Genomic DNA, 15,179 nt, shown 5'->3' with positions numbered 1-15,179 from the left:
TTTTGCTTGTTTGAGTTTGTTGTGATAACTACCAAAGTTTTGGGTGGGTGATTTCCTTGGTGTGAGCTCCAAATTGAAATAATTTGGAATATAAAGTAGCTAGATTGAGGTGTGACTTTCTAGTGAAATCTCTCAATAGTGTTTTACTGTGGCACCATTATTATCCATTTATATTGGTCTTGTGCAAACGGGATTCATATCACTGGAAAGATCTTCTCGAGCCAGTCGTTTGACATATAATGGACCTTAATCCAAGGTTCAAGTCAAAAGGTATACCCATTTGAATTTCTGTTGGCTTTTAAGCATTTTTGTTGTCCGGGTTTGCTCGACTTCTTTGACTTGGGCTTTTTAAAGGTTTTTTCCTCTTGAATCTTGGCTTAAGTCCATGGAATTCTCCTAGCAATCAACTTAGCTCCATTTCCATGTAAATTGGACTTATTTTCACACATACTCAATTCCAAATCCTGAAACATTCAAAAGAGAGTAAATGGTGATTCATTCATATTATTACAAACATAGTTGACATAAATAAAGTGCTCTTAAGAGGTTTAAACAACAGTTTTGGGTGCTTATCATGGGTTGAGTTGGAAGATGAGGGCATAATAAGGAGATAAATAATTCAGGACAGTACCAATCTTTTAACTATTTTTGGTTTTGTTGGATGGAGACATGTCATGCCTCTATTGGGCTGAAAGCAAACTAAGCATTACCAAAATTACAGCAAAAATGAACTCCTCTAGCACCAAGCTTACATGATGATGATCATGGATTTTTGTGTGTAATTTTGATTCTCTCTAGCATTTCGTTAACCCTTTTGTCATATCTAATTCCAAAATAGCAAGGGATTATAAGTTTTTTTAAATAGTGGGGGATTGTTTGAATTCTCTTTTTAGTATTTCAAATTACTTATGTGAGTTTGGTTGAGAAGATGAACAAGAGTGTTCTCTTTCTCCTTGTATTTTGTGTGATAGTCTCACATTAGTTGGTAAACTCTTGAAAACCAGTTTTGCAGTCTATATTATTGTTTTAGTCCCACATTGATTAGTTAACTATTTGTCTGTGACTTGAATCTCTATATAAAGACTTGTAGTCATCAACCAAATACATTCAATTAGAAAGACCTAAACTCATCTCTTTCATTCAAGCTTTAGCTGCTAAAGAAAGTTGTATTGTTGTTTGTTCTAGTAGAGTAGGCTGGGAAGCCTTTAAATGACTTTACAATGACAGTATTTTCACACGCCTTGACTGTCCGTTCATAGCCTTTACAAGTACAGTGTGCGATGCAAAAATAGACCCGCAATCTCCACCAAGGAGACGATTTAAGCAGAAGTTACAAGTATGTGTGAGAGGATCATGACCACATACCAATCGCTTGTACCATTGTATGGATGTAACTCTTGTATGGACCAGTGGACCACATGCTACTCCTTTAGCCTTTCTCATATTTGTTTAGTGAACACATCAAATACCCCTAAAAAGTTCACCAGTAGAGCTGGCCGTGTTTTTGTCCTAAACTAAAGCCAAAAGAAACACCACATCAGCCTTATCTCTTTTGCCTATACCAAATACTTCAATTGAAAATGTTGAACACAATTAAGAAAGAGAGTGCTATTCCACATTTCAACCGTCATCAATTATTAATTCTTAAAAATACGATCCATGATAAGAGCTCACACGCACTATCGCCTCTTCCATCATTGCTCCCTCCAAGGTTCAATCTGGAGACAATAATATTGACTCCAACCCTTCAGTCTTCACTTTTATAACATTTTCAATCGAAAGCTTGAGTTGTTTTGTTGCAAATCATTTTGTCTTTATCAAGCTTCAGCTTTTAAAATTGATTTCACACACTACTGATCATCGTGAGAGTGAAATTATTTTGGTTTTATATTCGAAAACCTTTCCTAATTTTCAGGTGATTGAATATACTAAATATATATAGATAAGAAAAGTTGAATACTTCCATCGCTTGATACCACAAATGCAAGTTAGTGTTTCTGTGTTTGGCCTCCACTTGCACCTGATGCAATCCGTGGATGTGCCAATAGTTGAAGTGCAAGCTCGCAAGCACATTGAACAGGATAGCCTCAATCAAAAACTTGATAAACCCTTTCATCCAATGGCGCATGTCCTTTTCATTCAACAAAATTAGGCTTCCAGAATAAATGTCGTGACACATGACACATCTTGTCATTGAATGATTGCCATCTAAGGCTTTTCCTGACATACAAATAGCCAACTTGGCTCTGGAGGCATTCCTTTGTTTGTTGCATTATTAAGGCTGAAATTCAAGCACAACGAGCTGAGCTTCAGTGTACTCCAGCTTGATTCGTTTGTTCAGGCTCAGGTCATATTAAAATGCTCGAGCAAACGAAGAACAAGCCAAGCCCAAGTAGGTCGGTTAGATTACTTGTCGAGCTTCTATTTGCCCAAGCTCAAGAAGTTTGCTTTGAATTGTGACAATGACATTGCCACTTTGTTTGGATCCCCTCTCTTTTTCTGGGTCATTTTGTTTTCTTATGCATTCATACGCAATTTCATCACCTTGTACACAAAAAATCCTCATAAATCACTCGGTGCAAAGATTTAAGATAATATAAATTCCAAGCCTTACCTCATATCAAATCGCACTTTCTAGGTTTCTTCTGGTCATGTAAGTGGATACCATAGTAGATATTTGTCTTTTCACCGTTTTTATCCCCTTCTATGTACTGCAAAAAACTTGTACTGGGCTACTGGCTTCCTTAATTGCTTGGCCTATCCAAGGAATCCTACTAAATGAGACTTCAAACTTTTCAACGTAAATAGCTTCTTCACTGTGATGTTTTCTTAACTGAGTGTAAACCTGCCTTTTATGGCTAGTGGGCTGTGAGCCGATTAGATACGATACACAAATCGATTTGCAGGACAGCAGAAACCTGAATCTACATTATTCCATGAAACCTGTACTTCGAGTTCCTATCAGTGCTATTGTGACCGAGTAAAGAGAGTTTGGGCACATGGCTTGAATTGTTGTGGGCAACCGGGCAAGTGCTCATCAGAACTTTGATTTCAAAGGGGTCCATTAGACTTTATTGACCATTTGGTACGTTTAACGTTTCTTATGCGAACCATAACTAAACGAAAACAAAACAATGATAAACGAACGCAAACATAAGAGAATTGAAAACTAAAAGTGGGGAAGTGTATTAATAAAATTTCGATGCTTCCACAGTTCCAATTACCCCAAAACATTGCTTTCTTCCCCTTTCCTATCCACCCCTCCCTTCCCAAAGAATCAAAAGAATTCAAAGAAGAAAAGGGAAGATTGATTTTCCTTCATTCTTATATGTACACACCACCACATATGCCCACAAAAATTAAAAACTACGTGAAAGCTCACTATTTCCAGATTAGTAATATTCTGTCTCACCAACAAAACACCCATTCACATTAGTAATCTCAGTGCTTCACACAGACTTTGTCAAACATTTCAACATTTGCACAGTTGTATCAAAATGCACAATCCAATATACTTCGGAAGGTGACTGGCACTTTGCGATCCTTCCCCTCTCCCCAAATCATGCCCACGGACCAACCGATGAAATCTTGGTGCTGTGCACCCATGGCACTCCCCATAAACAGGGGAAGCCATGTAGTTGTCAAGAGTTCAGAGAATTCTCTGAAGTTTGAGAGACAGCTCCATCAATCTTCATCTCTTCTCAGGCTGCCAGCAGGCATGTAAATTGTCATTTCCTGGACAAGAAACCGTTTTTGCTACATAAATGAATGAAGCCCCATAGAACTGAGTTTATTTTTTCTATTCGGGGAAAATCAAGTACGGTAGTAAAGCTTTCACTCACCAGCTGGTTGCTTCTGTTCAGCTGGTTTCACCACAGCAGGCACCGAATGGATGTATGGGAACGCTGTTGGCATGAATTGGTGCCCACCGGACTGGCTAGCAAACTGTGCCGCTTGAAGAAGCCCTGGAGGGGGTAATCCACCTTTCATATTTGCTGCTTTAGCAGGATCAGATGTTGCAGTACCAGCTAATGTGAGTGAAGGACTCAATGAAAGCATTCCAGAAGAAGTTGTACTAGACGACAATGGTTGCTGTTGCTGTTGCAGATGTTGTTCTGATGGTTGTCGCCTTTGTTGCTGGTAGTAATTACTATTTGGTGCACCTGCGGTGTTCCCGGTGGTATTTGTTGACTGAGGTGATTGTCCTTGCATATATGCATTAGAAAAGAAGAGTTGTGTTTGATGTAATGCATGTTGTTGTTGCTGCTGCAGCTGTTGGTGTTGCTGCTGCTGCAGCTGTTGTTGTTGTTGCTGTTGAGTAAGGTGATGGTGTGATTGGGACTTTGTGTTTGAGCAAGGTGCAGGGGTGGCATGAGAATTACCAAGATTTGAAGGCACATTCCTTCCACCAACAGGAGAGGACTTCCTGCTAGGACCAGACGAAGAGTTTTTGGTCTGCTGTTGGGAAGATAACGAAGGAGCTGAGCCCACTTTGCTCCCCGTTGATGATGCCCTTGGGCTGCCCCCAGCACTTTTGGTATTGGAAGTTGGTGGAGACCCCACAACCACAGGAGGAGATGGGGACTGATTGCCACTGGGGATTTGTTGCCCATGTTGTGCCATTCCTTGTTTAGAATTCACTCCAAAAGATATCTGTGTGTGACCTTGTTGGTTCCTTCCCTGCTGTTGAGGAAGGTTCTTGAGGGAAGTAGTTGAGGGCACAGAAGGTGAAGAACCCGGGGAAGCATTTGGCCTTGTATTCTTCCATTGCGGAGACTGAGCAGAACTTCCACCTTGGATAAGTCCTTGAGGGAAAACATTCTGTGTATTTTGAAACTTGACAGCCATGGATGATGAAGAAGAATGGCGATCAGAGTAAGCACTGTTGCTGCTGGTTGTTGATGGCTTACCTCGAGCTGCTGTAGCCGCAGCAATTTGTTGTAACTGCTGCTGCTGCTGCTGCTGCACGAGTTGCATATGCTGTTGCTTCTTTTGAAGAAACTGTTGCATATGTTGCTGCTGCTGCTGCTGCTGCTGCGAGCTAGATGTATTAACAGTGGGTGAAGATGTGGGTGGGGCTGCAGTAGTAGACGTATTAGAACGAGGCGCTCGATTCCCATTGCTAGAAGAAGAAATGAGGTTTAAAGTTCGAGCAGAACTCTCAACAACACTGCTGCCAAGAATTGTGGATACTGCTGGATCATTAGAGTCTGGTCTAGAGAACACAATGGACTGTGCCATACCTGGCTGACCCTTTCCTGCCACTGCTTTTCTTTCATCATCAACATTGTTCGAGTCACTAGTTGCCTTTCCTTCCTCTGAACTCTGGTGGGTCTTCTTCTGCTGTGCAGCCTGGGCAGCAAACGGGTACCCATTCCTAGCTGCCTCTGGGAGGTTTTGGAAGATAACATGACTCTGTGCCATTGAAGAGAAGTCTAGCCCAGAAACAGCTTGACCACCACTGAAAGAAGCAAAAGGCATTGCAAATGCCTGAGCTGGAATGAGCTCTGCTCCACCCTTTGAGTTTGGCAGCAGTGGCTGCTGCTGCTGATATCTTTCTCCAGGAATCCCACCACCGCCGCCACCCAACGCAGCTGAGGACATTGATGCAAAATTCTTTGTATGTATCGGCATCACAAAATTATGGCCGTAAGCATTCTTTTGAATTTGAGAAACCCTACTATCTTCAGTGGAAGGGCTATCTTCAACATCTGCCTCATGCTGACGAACTTGATGAGAAACTGAAAAAGATTGATTTTGCTGCTTCTGAGGACGGTTTTTCGAGGAAGGGAAGCTATTCGAGTTTCCACTGGCAACATTGCCCCCACCACCCTGTACTCGCTGTTGTTGTTGGTTCGCCTGTTGATTTTGCTGATGCTTCTGAGAGGATGACGAACCACTTGATGTACTTGTGTTCTGATGACCCTGTTGGACTGGCTGTTGCTGAGACTGAGTCTGTTGCAGCTGCTGTTGAATCTGCTGCTGTTGCTGCTGAAGCTGGGAAGGATGAATCATTTGAGAAGAATAGAATGACCCATTGAAAAAGGGCATTGCCTGAGGAGGCGTTCCTCTAAATGCTGGTGCAGCACCAACATGTGCAGGAACAGGGAATGGGTAACCATTGTTCTGCAGAATTGCTACATACTGAGCCTCATTGCCAGGCATATTCGCATAATTGAAACTCATAGTGGTTGCGCCCGCTGCTGCGGTTGAAGGGTTCCCTGGAGCCCCAGCAGCAGATTGAGAAGCAATAGATGAAGCGGCATTGCTAGAAGTAGAAGACTTCGAAGCACCAGATTTATTGGCTGGAAGTGGAGTGGCTTGCTGCTGGTTCAGAGGGAAAATAAAAGCAGGGCCATGCTGCAAACAGAAAAAAAAAACGGATATAAGGCCACTAACCTCTATAAAGTACTTGGAGGAAAATCAACAAAATGTTATCATTAAAATGAGAGCTAGGACCGTACAAGAGCCGCTTGCTGTGGCGGTTGCTGAAGCACCAGCTGCTTTCTCTGTGCAGGATCTATGAAATTTGTGACAACTGCACTTTTTTCCTTCGCCCCCTCCACTTGAACTTTCTCTTGAATGGGATTCCTCCCAGGAAAGCTTCCCAACAAGGGACTCCCAATAATTGCTGCCTCTGTTGGTGGCAAAACATTAAGATTGTAGGGCTTGTTCCCATAAATAGAAGGTGATCCAGCTACGGCAGGCCAGAAATTCATCTTTGCTACTTGTTGGTGGTAGTAGATATTCCGAGCAACATAATAATGTGTTGCACACCTCTTTGGTCTTTGCTGAGAAAGAGGGAAATGTGGTGGCTGCAATTCAATCACCATCACCAAATTCAGTAAAAGGGAGGAAGACAACGTATGGAAGAATTTGTGAAATTGAGCTCAAAATTCAACAAGTACCTGTACAGAATTTGAGGATGCAGGATTTCCATCCAAAGTCGCCATTCCGTGAAGAGGTCTAACTTGACCGACAACATTTCTGCTTGATGGACATGGAATAAAACATCTTTAGCATCCAAAGTAGATCCACAGCACGAATGTACTAATAATGAAGAAAAAAGCAAAGGGGAAAAAGCAATAAAGTAATTAGATTCGCACCCCATTGGAGGAAGTCCTCCTGGCCAACCAGCAATTGTCATTGGCAAAGGCAAGGAAGAGTTAGATTGAGCTGAAGACCAAAAAATCAAGGTAGACCCAATCAGATTATTCCCCACAACAACCAAACAAAATAAATACACATTTTGAGGGTTAAAAAATTTATGTTGATCTAGATAACTTACCAACTTTCTCCATCTTTGGTTCATTTCTTATAGTAACTTTAGATTGCAACTGCTGCTGCATTTGAAGTGGTTGTTGTTGCTGTTGCTGTCTGACACTGTTGGGCCCACCACTATCCTTGTTCTGTTTCTCCAAGTCAATTTGTAAATCAACAATTGATTTCTGTGACTCACACTCTTCAACCATTACCTCTGTCTTCTTCTTCTTCTCTACTAGTACAGATTCTTCCACGTCCTTTTTAGTCATTTTCTCCACATTTTCTCTAACCTCCATTTTCTGCACCATTAACAAAATCCATACCAGTGAAATTAGTCAAAGTAAAAAAAAAAAAAAAAAAAAAAACACCTCTCACCATACTCACCATTTCAGTATTATTTTCCGAACAAGGCATTGTTGGTTTGGAATCTGAAACAAATCCCATTTCGCTGTCCCTATCAGGTGATGATTTCAAAGGAGTAGCCTGTAAATCAAAAACAAACTTTATTATTAAACTGAAAAAAAAAAGTAAGAAAAAAAAAAGATAAGAACAAGAATCACAAACCCACCATAAGATCAAACTTGAAAGTTTCTTCTCTCTCAACAACAACAGACCTGATAAAAAAAAAAAAAAAAATCCAAATAAATTAGAGATCTGAATTACAAGAAATAAAAATAGACACAGATCATTGGTGCTCACGCTTTAGTGGTCGTCGCTGTCGCATTCTCGGAATCAAAATCCACCTTGGCAGCAGTAGATTCCTTTTTGGGAGAAGTGACAATTGGACCATCTCGAACTTCTGATTCTTCATTTACTACTACTAGCCTGCCCACTTCAGATTTCGTCTCAACACCTTGACTACCAAAATCGTATTCCACAGATCCTGAAATTTTCACTTGTTTAGGTGATGAAATCTCAATTTTCGGCATCTGCTCACTCTCAATCGAACCATTTTTATTCCCAAACTTGGCTGAATTTTCCTCATCGAATTTATGCTGCGGTCTCGGTCTTTTCCTCTTTGGTGCTGCAAATCAAAAAAAACAAACCCATCAATAGAGTGAATAAAATAAAGTTAGATAAATTCATCTAGCTGAACTTACTGACCTACAGTAGACATGGGTGGAGTAGATGAGCTGGAATTTTGAGTCAATTTCGAAATCTGAGAAGGAGAAGCTGAAATCGGAGAAGAAACTCGTGACGATTTCACATCATTACTATCTTTCGAATCTAACCTTTGCTGTGAAATTTCTTGCCTTGAAGGACCTTGTGATTGCCTCATTAGTCCATATAAAACTTCAGCAACCTCAATTTCAATCTCATCCTGAGTCGATGATGACGGCGGCTTGTTATTATTATTGTTGTTGTTGCTAGAAACAACTTTCGGTGGTCTATGCTTGTTGCTCCCCAACGGCTTCAATTTCTTCCGAATCGAAGCTGTTGAAGACGATGGTGAACCTGGAGCTAATGAAGCCGGGGTAACAACTGCGCCACCTGTCGGTCGAGCTGGTGAAGTAGAAGCTTGTCGATGAATCAAAAGCTCACCACTTCCTCCATTTCCACCACCTGAAACCCAACATTCATGTGATCTTTTCGTCGAAGCTGCAGATTAACAAAAAAAAATAAAAATAAAAATACAATTAAATTGGAAAAATGAAAAATGGAAAATTTCTACAAGTCCAAATCCGGATCCATTGAGAATTACCTGAACGAGCCTTTTTCGGTACTGAAAAACCCATCTCATCGGAAACTTTCCAAGGAGTAGTAGCCGGTCTTAATACCTTATTATTATGATTATTATTAGAAGGTGGAAAACTCTTTCTGTGATGAAGCTGATTCTGATTCTGATTATTATTATTATTATTGTGGTTTAGATTTTGATGATGATGGTTGGATAGAATTGAGGAAGAAGAAGATGGATTGTTGTTATTAGAAGGCGGGCGCATACGAATAGCTGGTCCGGGTCCTGGCATTTCTTCATCGTCATCTTCGTCTTCATCATCTAGACTGTCTTCTGAACTCTCTTCACCACCATCTTCTCTATTACTATTTCCATGTATCAATCTTTCAGGTCTTCTTCTCTTATTATTATTATTATTATTTCGACTACTAATCCGATCTCGTTCTCGTTCTTTCTTACTACTCGTTGTTGTTGTTGTGGTTGTTGTTCCTCGATCTCGTAATCTACCACTTGTTTCTTGTAATTCCATACCACCATCTTCTTCTGTAAATGAAACCAAATGAAATTAGTAATAAGAAAAAGAAAACAAATTGAGAATATAGATCTGATGGGAAAAAACAAACCAGGTGAATCTCTTAAACTACTACTTGTTGTTCTTTGTCTTCTTCTTGATAATCCATTTGCAGCTGCCATACTTGTTCTTCTTACTTCTCTATGTCTATCCATTTTTCTCCTCTCATCAAATCAATTTCAATCCTTAATACAATAAATACCCAATGTTCAGAACGAAGGTTAGAAGAGAAGGTATCTTCTTCTTCTTATTTTTCTTCGCCTCCGTTTCTCTCTCTCTTTCTCTCTCTGTGTTTTTAGCTTGTGCCTTTTTTCTGCTTTCTGAACTAATCTGATCTCCTTTTTGGGTTTTTCACACTTCGCGAAATCCACTCCAAAGCATCACTCAACGGTTGAGATTTTTCTACTCTAGTCATACTTCACTCGTAACCGTGGATCTAAACCTAATCCCACGTACTCTATCAACTTATTGCCAGCATGGCGGATTTATCACCGTGGGATATTGTGAACACTTTTAAATCCACGTGTCTCTGTAATAACGCATGTATCATTATCTCTCTATCAGTGTATCTCGTGTGATTCTGTCTTTACTGTTTACCGCTTGTTTCCGGTAAAACAAAAAATTAAAATTGAGTTCACATGCAGTTGGTGGGTCCAAGTATGACCGCCTTCACTGCTCCATGAAAATATCGGATCTAACCGGTCAAATTTTCCATTTATTTCGTTTCCACGCCTCGTGTGTGTTTTCTTATTACTTTTCCTTTCCTTAAGTGGGTCCTACACCGATAATTTCGGAAACTAAATCGATGGTTGAGATTAGACACTTTAGTGAGCAAAAGCAGGTGAGCCCTGGATTTAGATCTTACGTGGCAATAATATCGCTTTTTGAGCTTGATACGAAAAACCCGAAACCACCACCCGCTTCGTGCGTGTCGACCAGGCAGAGATATCTCAGCCGTTGAATTTTATGGACGGTGAGGATGAATTACCTTTGTTGCGGAACTTTCGAGATGGATGGGACCCACGTCATCTGCCGATCTATTGTGTAATTTCCTCGCGGGTACCTTTTGTCTGGTCGCTTACGTGGCAGTAGTGTGGTGAGTGGGTGACATCATTTTGTTCTTTTTGGTCAAAACCGACTATTTTTAACTCAAAAAATTAGTAGAAAACGAAGTCGTAAAAAAAGGAAGGAGAAAAAAATATATAAAAAGTTAATTTGCACACGTTAATGTCTCGTTGCTTTCTTCCACGCGCATCTTTCAAAGAGTTGTTTTTTTAGGGGTTACTTTAATGTCACCGGTTAAACATCTGAAATGACTGAGTTCAAATAACGAAATGACACGTGGATATAAATGTACAGGTTAAGTGAGTGAGTAATTAATGTATTTTTAGTAGCTTAGGTTCTATAGCCTTTTATTCATCCAATGTGAACAGAAATAAATACTTTAAGCAGAAAAGTGAGAAGTTAAGAAACAAGACAAGTTTCTATAGTTTACTCAATTAATTATCAATCGATTGTGCCTAATCTTATTGGTTTTATCCAGCTGATTGTGACTATAGTACTAGAGTGTACTCGTATTATATTCCACCTGGCATATATCTAGGCCCACCACCACCTATAATGTACCCACCAAAAAGTAGGGTCCGCAATGCTAGAAAAGTTAACTTGATCATGATTCCAGCCTAGCACTACTTTCACTGTGAAGAAATTCTTTCATTCAAAGTTTAATGTTCATCAAATCAAGATGAATTTTTATGCGGTGAAGATGGGCCCATATGTGGGGTATTTATACGTGTCACTTATCATCGATGTGTCTATGTCAAAGTTGATAATGTTTTGTGTCACGTGTGAATGTTGTCAGTGTGACACGTGGTAGTTTCTACGAGTGTGATTGGTTGAGTGAAGTCTGGCCAGTAGCTACCTTGCTCCACTCACAATACTTTCTTGCCTCCAAAATTTTCCAAAGTAATATTTTTGTCCTTGTAAAAGCAACAAAATATCTCACTTTTTTACCATATAGGAATTTCCTTTTTGAGTAAAGTTCGGGTCATTTTGGTCATTTGAATACAATATAGACATATTACAGTAAGTGGGTCCACAACAAACTGGTGGGTCCACCCTACTACATCCTTTTCCGCTTTCTTTTGTCGGCTCTCTCACATTTAATTCTCCTCGCTTTTATGCGGCAAACTACAATCACCTGGTCTTGCACGTAAGTATTAAATTCTACTCCTTCCTCCTTATTGCCACGTGTGAACATTTATAGAAACTATCCATAAAGTTTGGGCCCACCACTTGGTCAATCAACCATATGCTGACTCACTAACCATTCTTGCATTTGAGCAGAAAATCAGTATGCTAAATTTCATATACAGCGTAAGGGACCATATGTCGAAACTACAACCAAAAAGGTCGTTAACTGTATATCTGTTCTTGCCACATCATCATATCACGTGGCAATTTTCAAGCCGTGTTAAGAAGACCAAGCTCAATACACATTGGTACACTGAGAAGAACAGCTTAAGGTAGTATTATACTAGTAATTATTATTGTTAATACAAAGTTCCTTATCCTTGGTCACATTATAAAAATCCAAAGTAAAATGATATAATAATACAAAACTTTGTTGTTGGTGATGGCTCCTTTAATCCTTTTTTAAATAAAAAGCATGCTTCTTAGAGTTTCAAACCCTAGAAAGAGAATCCATCCTTGCACCCATTTGGCCAATGCAAAAAATATATATTTTAAATTGAAACTAATTTGTCTTTTTGATTAAATACAATATTCTGACCTGAATATAAACATTATTCTACTTATATTCTAGGTTTGCCAAATTTGAAATGAAGGGAAGGTGGTAATGACCCACCACAATTTATTCACATCCTCATATACTTGATTGAGAAAATTTTATTTTAGAAAATAATTTAATCACTAGATCCAAACTTTAATCAGTTAAATAAGTGGGGTTCATATATCTAACTTTGTCTAGAACTGTTGAGATGGCAAACAATCAAGATGACACGTGGACACCACACATGGACCTTTCAGATAGTCCATGCCCATATTGTAATGCTCACGCTAGCTTGTATGAGGTTGTTGATGTGTATTGATATGTTTCCACATCTTTATTACATGATTTTTGGGTCCCATTTATTTCAATGCAAAATTCATCCCCCCACCCAAAACCAAAATACCCCACTGACCTATCAAAGAATTAACCGAAATCTTGTTTTGTCATATTTGAGAGGGTCTTCGAAGGAAAAAGACTAAATATGTTATCAAATATAGACATTAGTGGTGTATGATTATGTTTTTAGGTAGCATTACCTGAAAATTAAGTGGTTATGCCAAGGGACAGAAGTCCAACAATTAGGGATACGTGGTATAGGTAATCTACTAACAAGTTTTCTAACAAAACAAAGGAAATTGAAATTGTGGTTCAGAATAGGTTCATAAGATTTTTTTTTATAATATATACATACAACCCGACTCTTAAATGGACATCTGTTTACGGATTTGTTATATAGTGTTTGTCGAAACTTATATAATGTCATGTCCAGCTTATATAGTGTCACATATAAACATAAATTAAAAAGTTAATAAGTGTAAATTAAAAAAATTGTTCACGACACTATATAAATTGTTCACGACATTATATAATCTGTTCAAGACACAAGTCTGTAAACGGACTAATCCGTTTAAGAGTTGGGCTATATATATATGCTTCTATTAAAATTACTTTCATTCATGTATATTCCAAGCATCAACTTAGAAATTTCACATGGTGATAATAAAATAATCTATGGAAAACAAAACATAAAACTAAAGAATAACTGCATAAGACATAGGTTCTATGCCAAGAAAATATTTTGAGTTTTGCACTTCGAAATAGCGAGATACATAATTCGTGAGTTTGGAAGGAATGTTAGAATTCTTTTGAATATTTCGACTTTTTAAGAAATTGAATAACAATATAGGCAACTCTTTTTACTTATAGGAAAAAATGATTTAAGTTAGATGAATCTCAATCCATTATTAGGGCCTTTTTATATAAAACTCCACCCGACATCCAAACACGTAAAAGATATACTCAAAGATGTATACAAACGCTGAGCTGCAAAATTATATATGCAAAGTGAACTAAAATCATCGAGCATTGGCATACAATCACGATTTTACATATATTCTTATGTTCTATGTGTTTATATATATATATATATATATATATATATATATATATATATATATATATATATAATTTTTGTGATTAATGTAAATTACTATGGTGACTACACTAGAACTTATCATAGCGCGCAACACGATTACACGAATTCGTCCGACTGAGATATTGACTCCCTTAAGCTAATAATGGTGGATCATTAACCCATCCATCAATAAGTCCTTGACTAATATATCTTGTTGAATAAATAATGGCTATACAATTATATACTTCCATTACTTTAAGGTTTCCGAAGCAAGAGCTGTGAGGAGATTTTAAAATTAAAAAAAATAATAATAAATAAATATATATATATATATATAGAAAGAGAACTTATAGATGGATATTTAAACATATCATCATGCAAGATTGGAGTTTTTAATCGTTCTTTTATGTCTATTCAAAGTGAATTGAATTATTAAAATATAATAGATTATATTAGTAAATTAATTATATGATACAATACAGTAGATCATATTTCTTAGTATGCTTATCGAAAATCGACGCCACGCATAAACTCCCAATTATACTGACACCACGAATGTGCGGAGTAGATCTCAAGCGAACAATTTAAAATAATTAAAGACTTTTTTAATTGATTATTATTTTCTGAACTCAAGATTCAAGAACATCAAGTATATTTTTCTACATAAACTAGAAAACAAATAAAGATTCGTGACCATGTACCTGTTCGAAGTAAAGAAATTTTGCTTAGTTATATACTTATATATGACTACAAGACGTCACATGTATGGGTGCGCGCAATTGGAAGAAAAAACGCATAATACATATATGATAGATCTAACCATTTCGTCCTCTCACACATTTTTTTTTCTGAAGCTATATTTTATTTATGAAATTTATACTGAATCTACTCACAACAAAGAGAATGCCTAGTAGTACTCTCAAATTATAATTCTCAATTGTTTGTATAAGTTTATGTATCCTTGTATTGTATTTGGAGACTAACAAGAAAATAGGATTTGAGGTGTGGTTTATTACTCCAAACCGCTTTATTACAGTCGAAACCTATGATAGCATTGACACATAACTGAGAAGAACTTAAAAAGAATAACCAACTGTAGAGGTTTAGTATTTCTAGAACTACGACTTGAGGTTAGGATTGATAGGAAATGGCTGCACTTTTTTTTAGGATAAAAGTTGTTTACGTATCAAGTTTTTTAGGATAAACTTGAATCAAGCCTTACGTAATTCCTCTTTCTCTACTTATAGATGTTTGAGTTGATCTTCCTTATTTGCTTCAGGGTTGTTGTCAAGGGTAGATCCACATTGTGTACTATCTTGATGATTCATCATTACTCCTGATGTTACAAAGTAAATGTCTCCTTGATTGGTGCGTTGATTGAACTCTAGGATTACGCTAGATGATTTGCTTCCATATATGGCCGTAACTGCGATTTTGGATGACCTGAGTTTGGGTCGTTATG

At 38.1% G+C, this 15,179-nt stretch overlaps 1 protein-coding gene across 3 annotated transcripts; it reads right to left on the bottom strand.

Annotated features, from left to right (window-relative positions):
* Positions 1-3,162: 3,162 nt before the first annotated feature.
* Positions 3,163-9,836, bottom strand: TIC (time for coffee). 3 transcript variants are annotated; one of them, XM_086561447.1, is made up of 12 exons: positions 9,565-9,836; positions 8,966-9,484; positions 8,368-8,862; positions 7,963-8,287; positions 7,832-7,877; positions 7,648-7,746; positions 7,289-7,562; positions 7,107-7,176; positions 6,909-6,987; positions 6,465-6,815; positions 3,843-6,360; positions 3,163-3,735 (listed from the first exon to the last, which is right to left on the bottom strand). In XM_086561447.1, the coding sequence occupies exons 1-12, from the start codon at positions 9,665-9,667 to the stop codon at positions 3,692-3,694; spliced, it is 4,923 nt and encodes a 1,640-aa protein (XP_086417573.1). In that variant the 5' UTR covers positions 9,668-9,836; the 3' UTR covers positions 3,163-3,691. The 3 variants fall into 3 exon arrangements, with proteins under 3 accessions (XP_086417573.1, XP_086417575.1, XP_086417574.1); XM_086561449.1 differs by having other exon boundaries at positions 3,163-3,706; XM_086561448.1 differs by having other exon boundaries at positions 8,368-8,826; positions 9,565-9,833.
* Between the last annotated feature and the right edge of the window lie 5,343 nt (positions 9,837-15,179).

Source organism: Coptis chinensis, chromosome 5, assembly GCF_015680905.1.
Source record: "Coptis chinensis isolate HL-2020 chromosome 5, ASM1568090v1, whole genome shotgun sequence".
Lineage (NCBI taxonomy): Eukaryota > Viridiplantae > Streptophyta > Magnoliopsida > Ranunculales > Ranunculaceae > Coptis > Coptis chinensis.
This window is presented reverse-complemented; position numbering and strand designations above follow the sequence as displayed.

Excerpts from the sequence above, each read along its gene's own strand:
- TIC (XM_086561447.1), bottom strand. The coding sequence starts at position 9,667 with ATGGATAGACATAGAGAAGTAAGAAGAACAAGTATGGCAGCTGCAAAT. Across the intron at positions 7,177-7,288 it reads ACCAAAGATGGAGAAAGTTG|CTCAATCTAACTCTTCCTTG; the intron begins GTAAGTTATCTA and ends TTTGGTCTTCAG. Across the intron at positions 6,988-7,106 it reads GGAGGACTTCCTCCAATGGG|AAATGTTGTCGGTCAAGTTA; the intron begins GTGCGAATCTAA and ends TCCATCAAGCAG.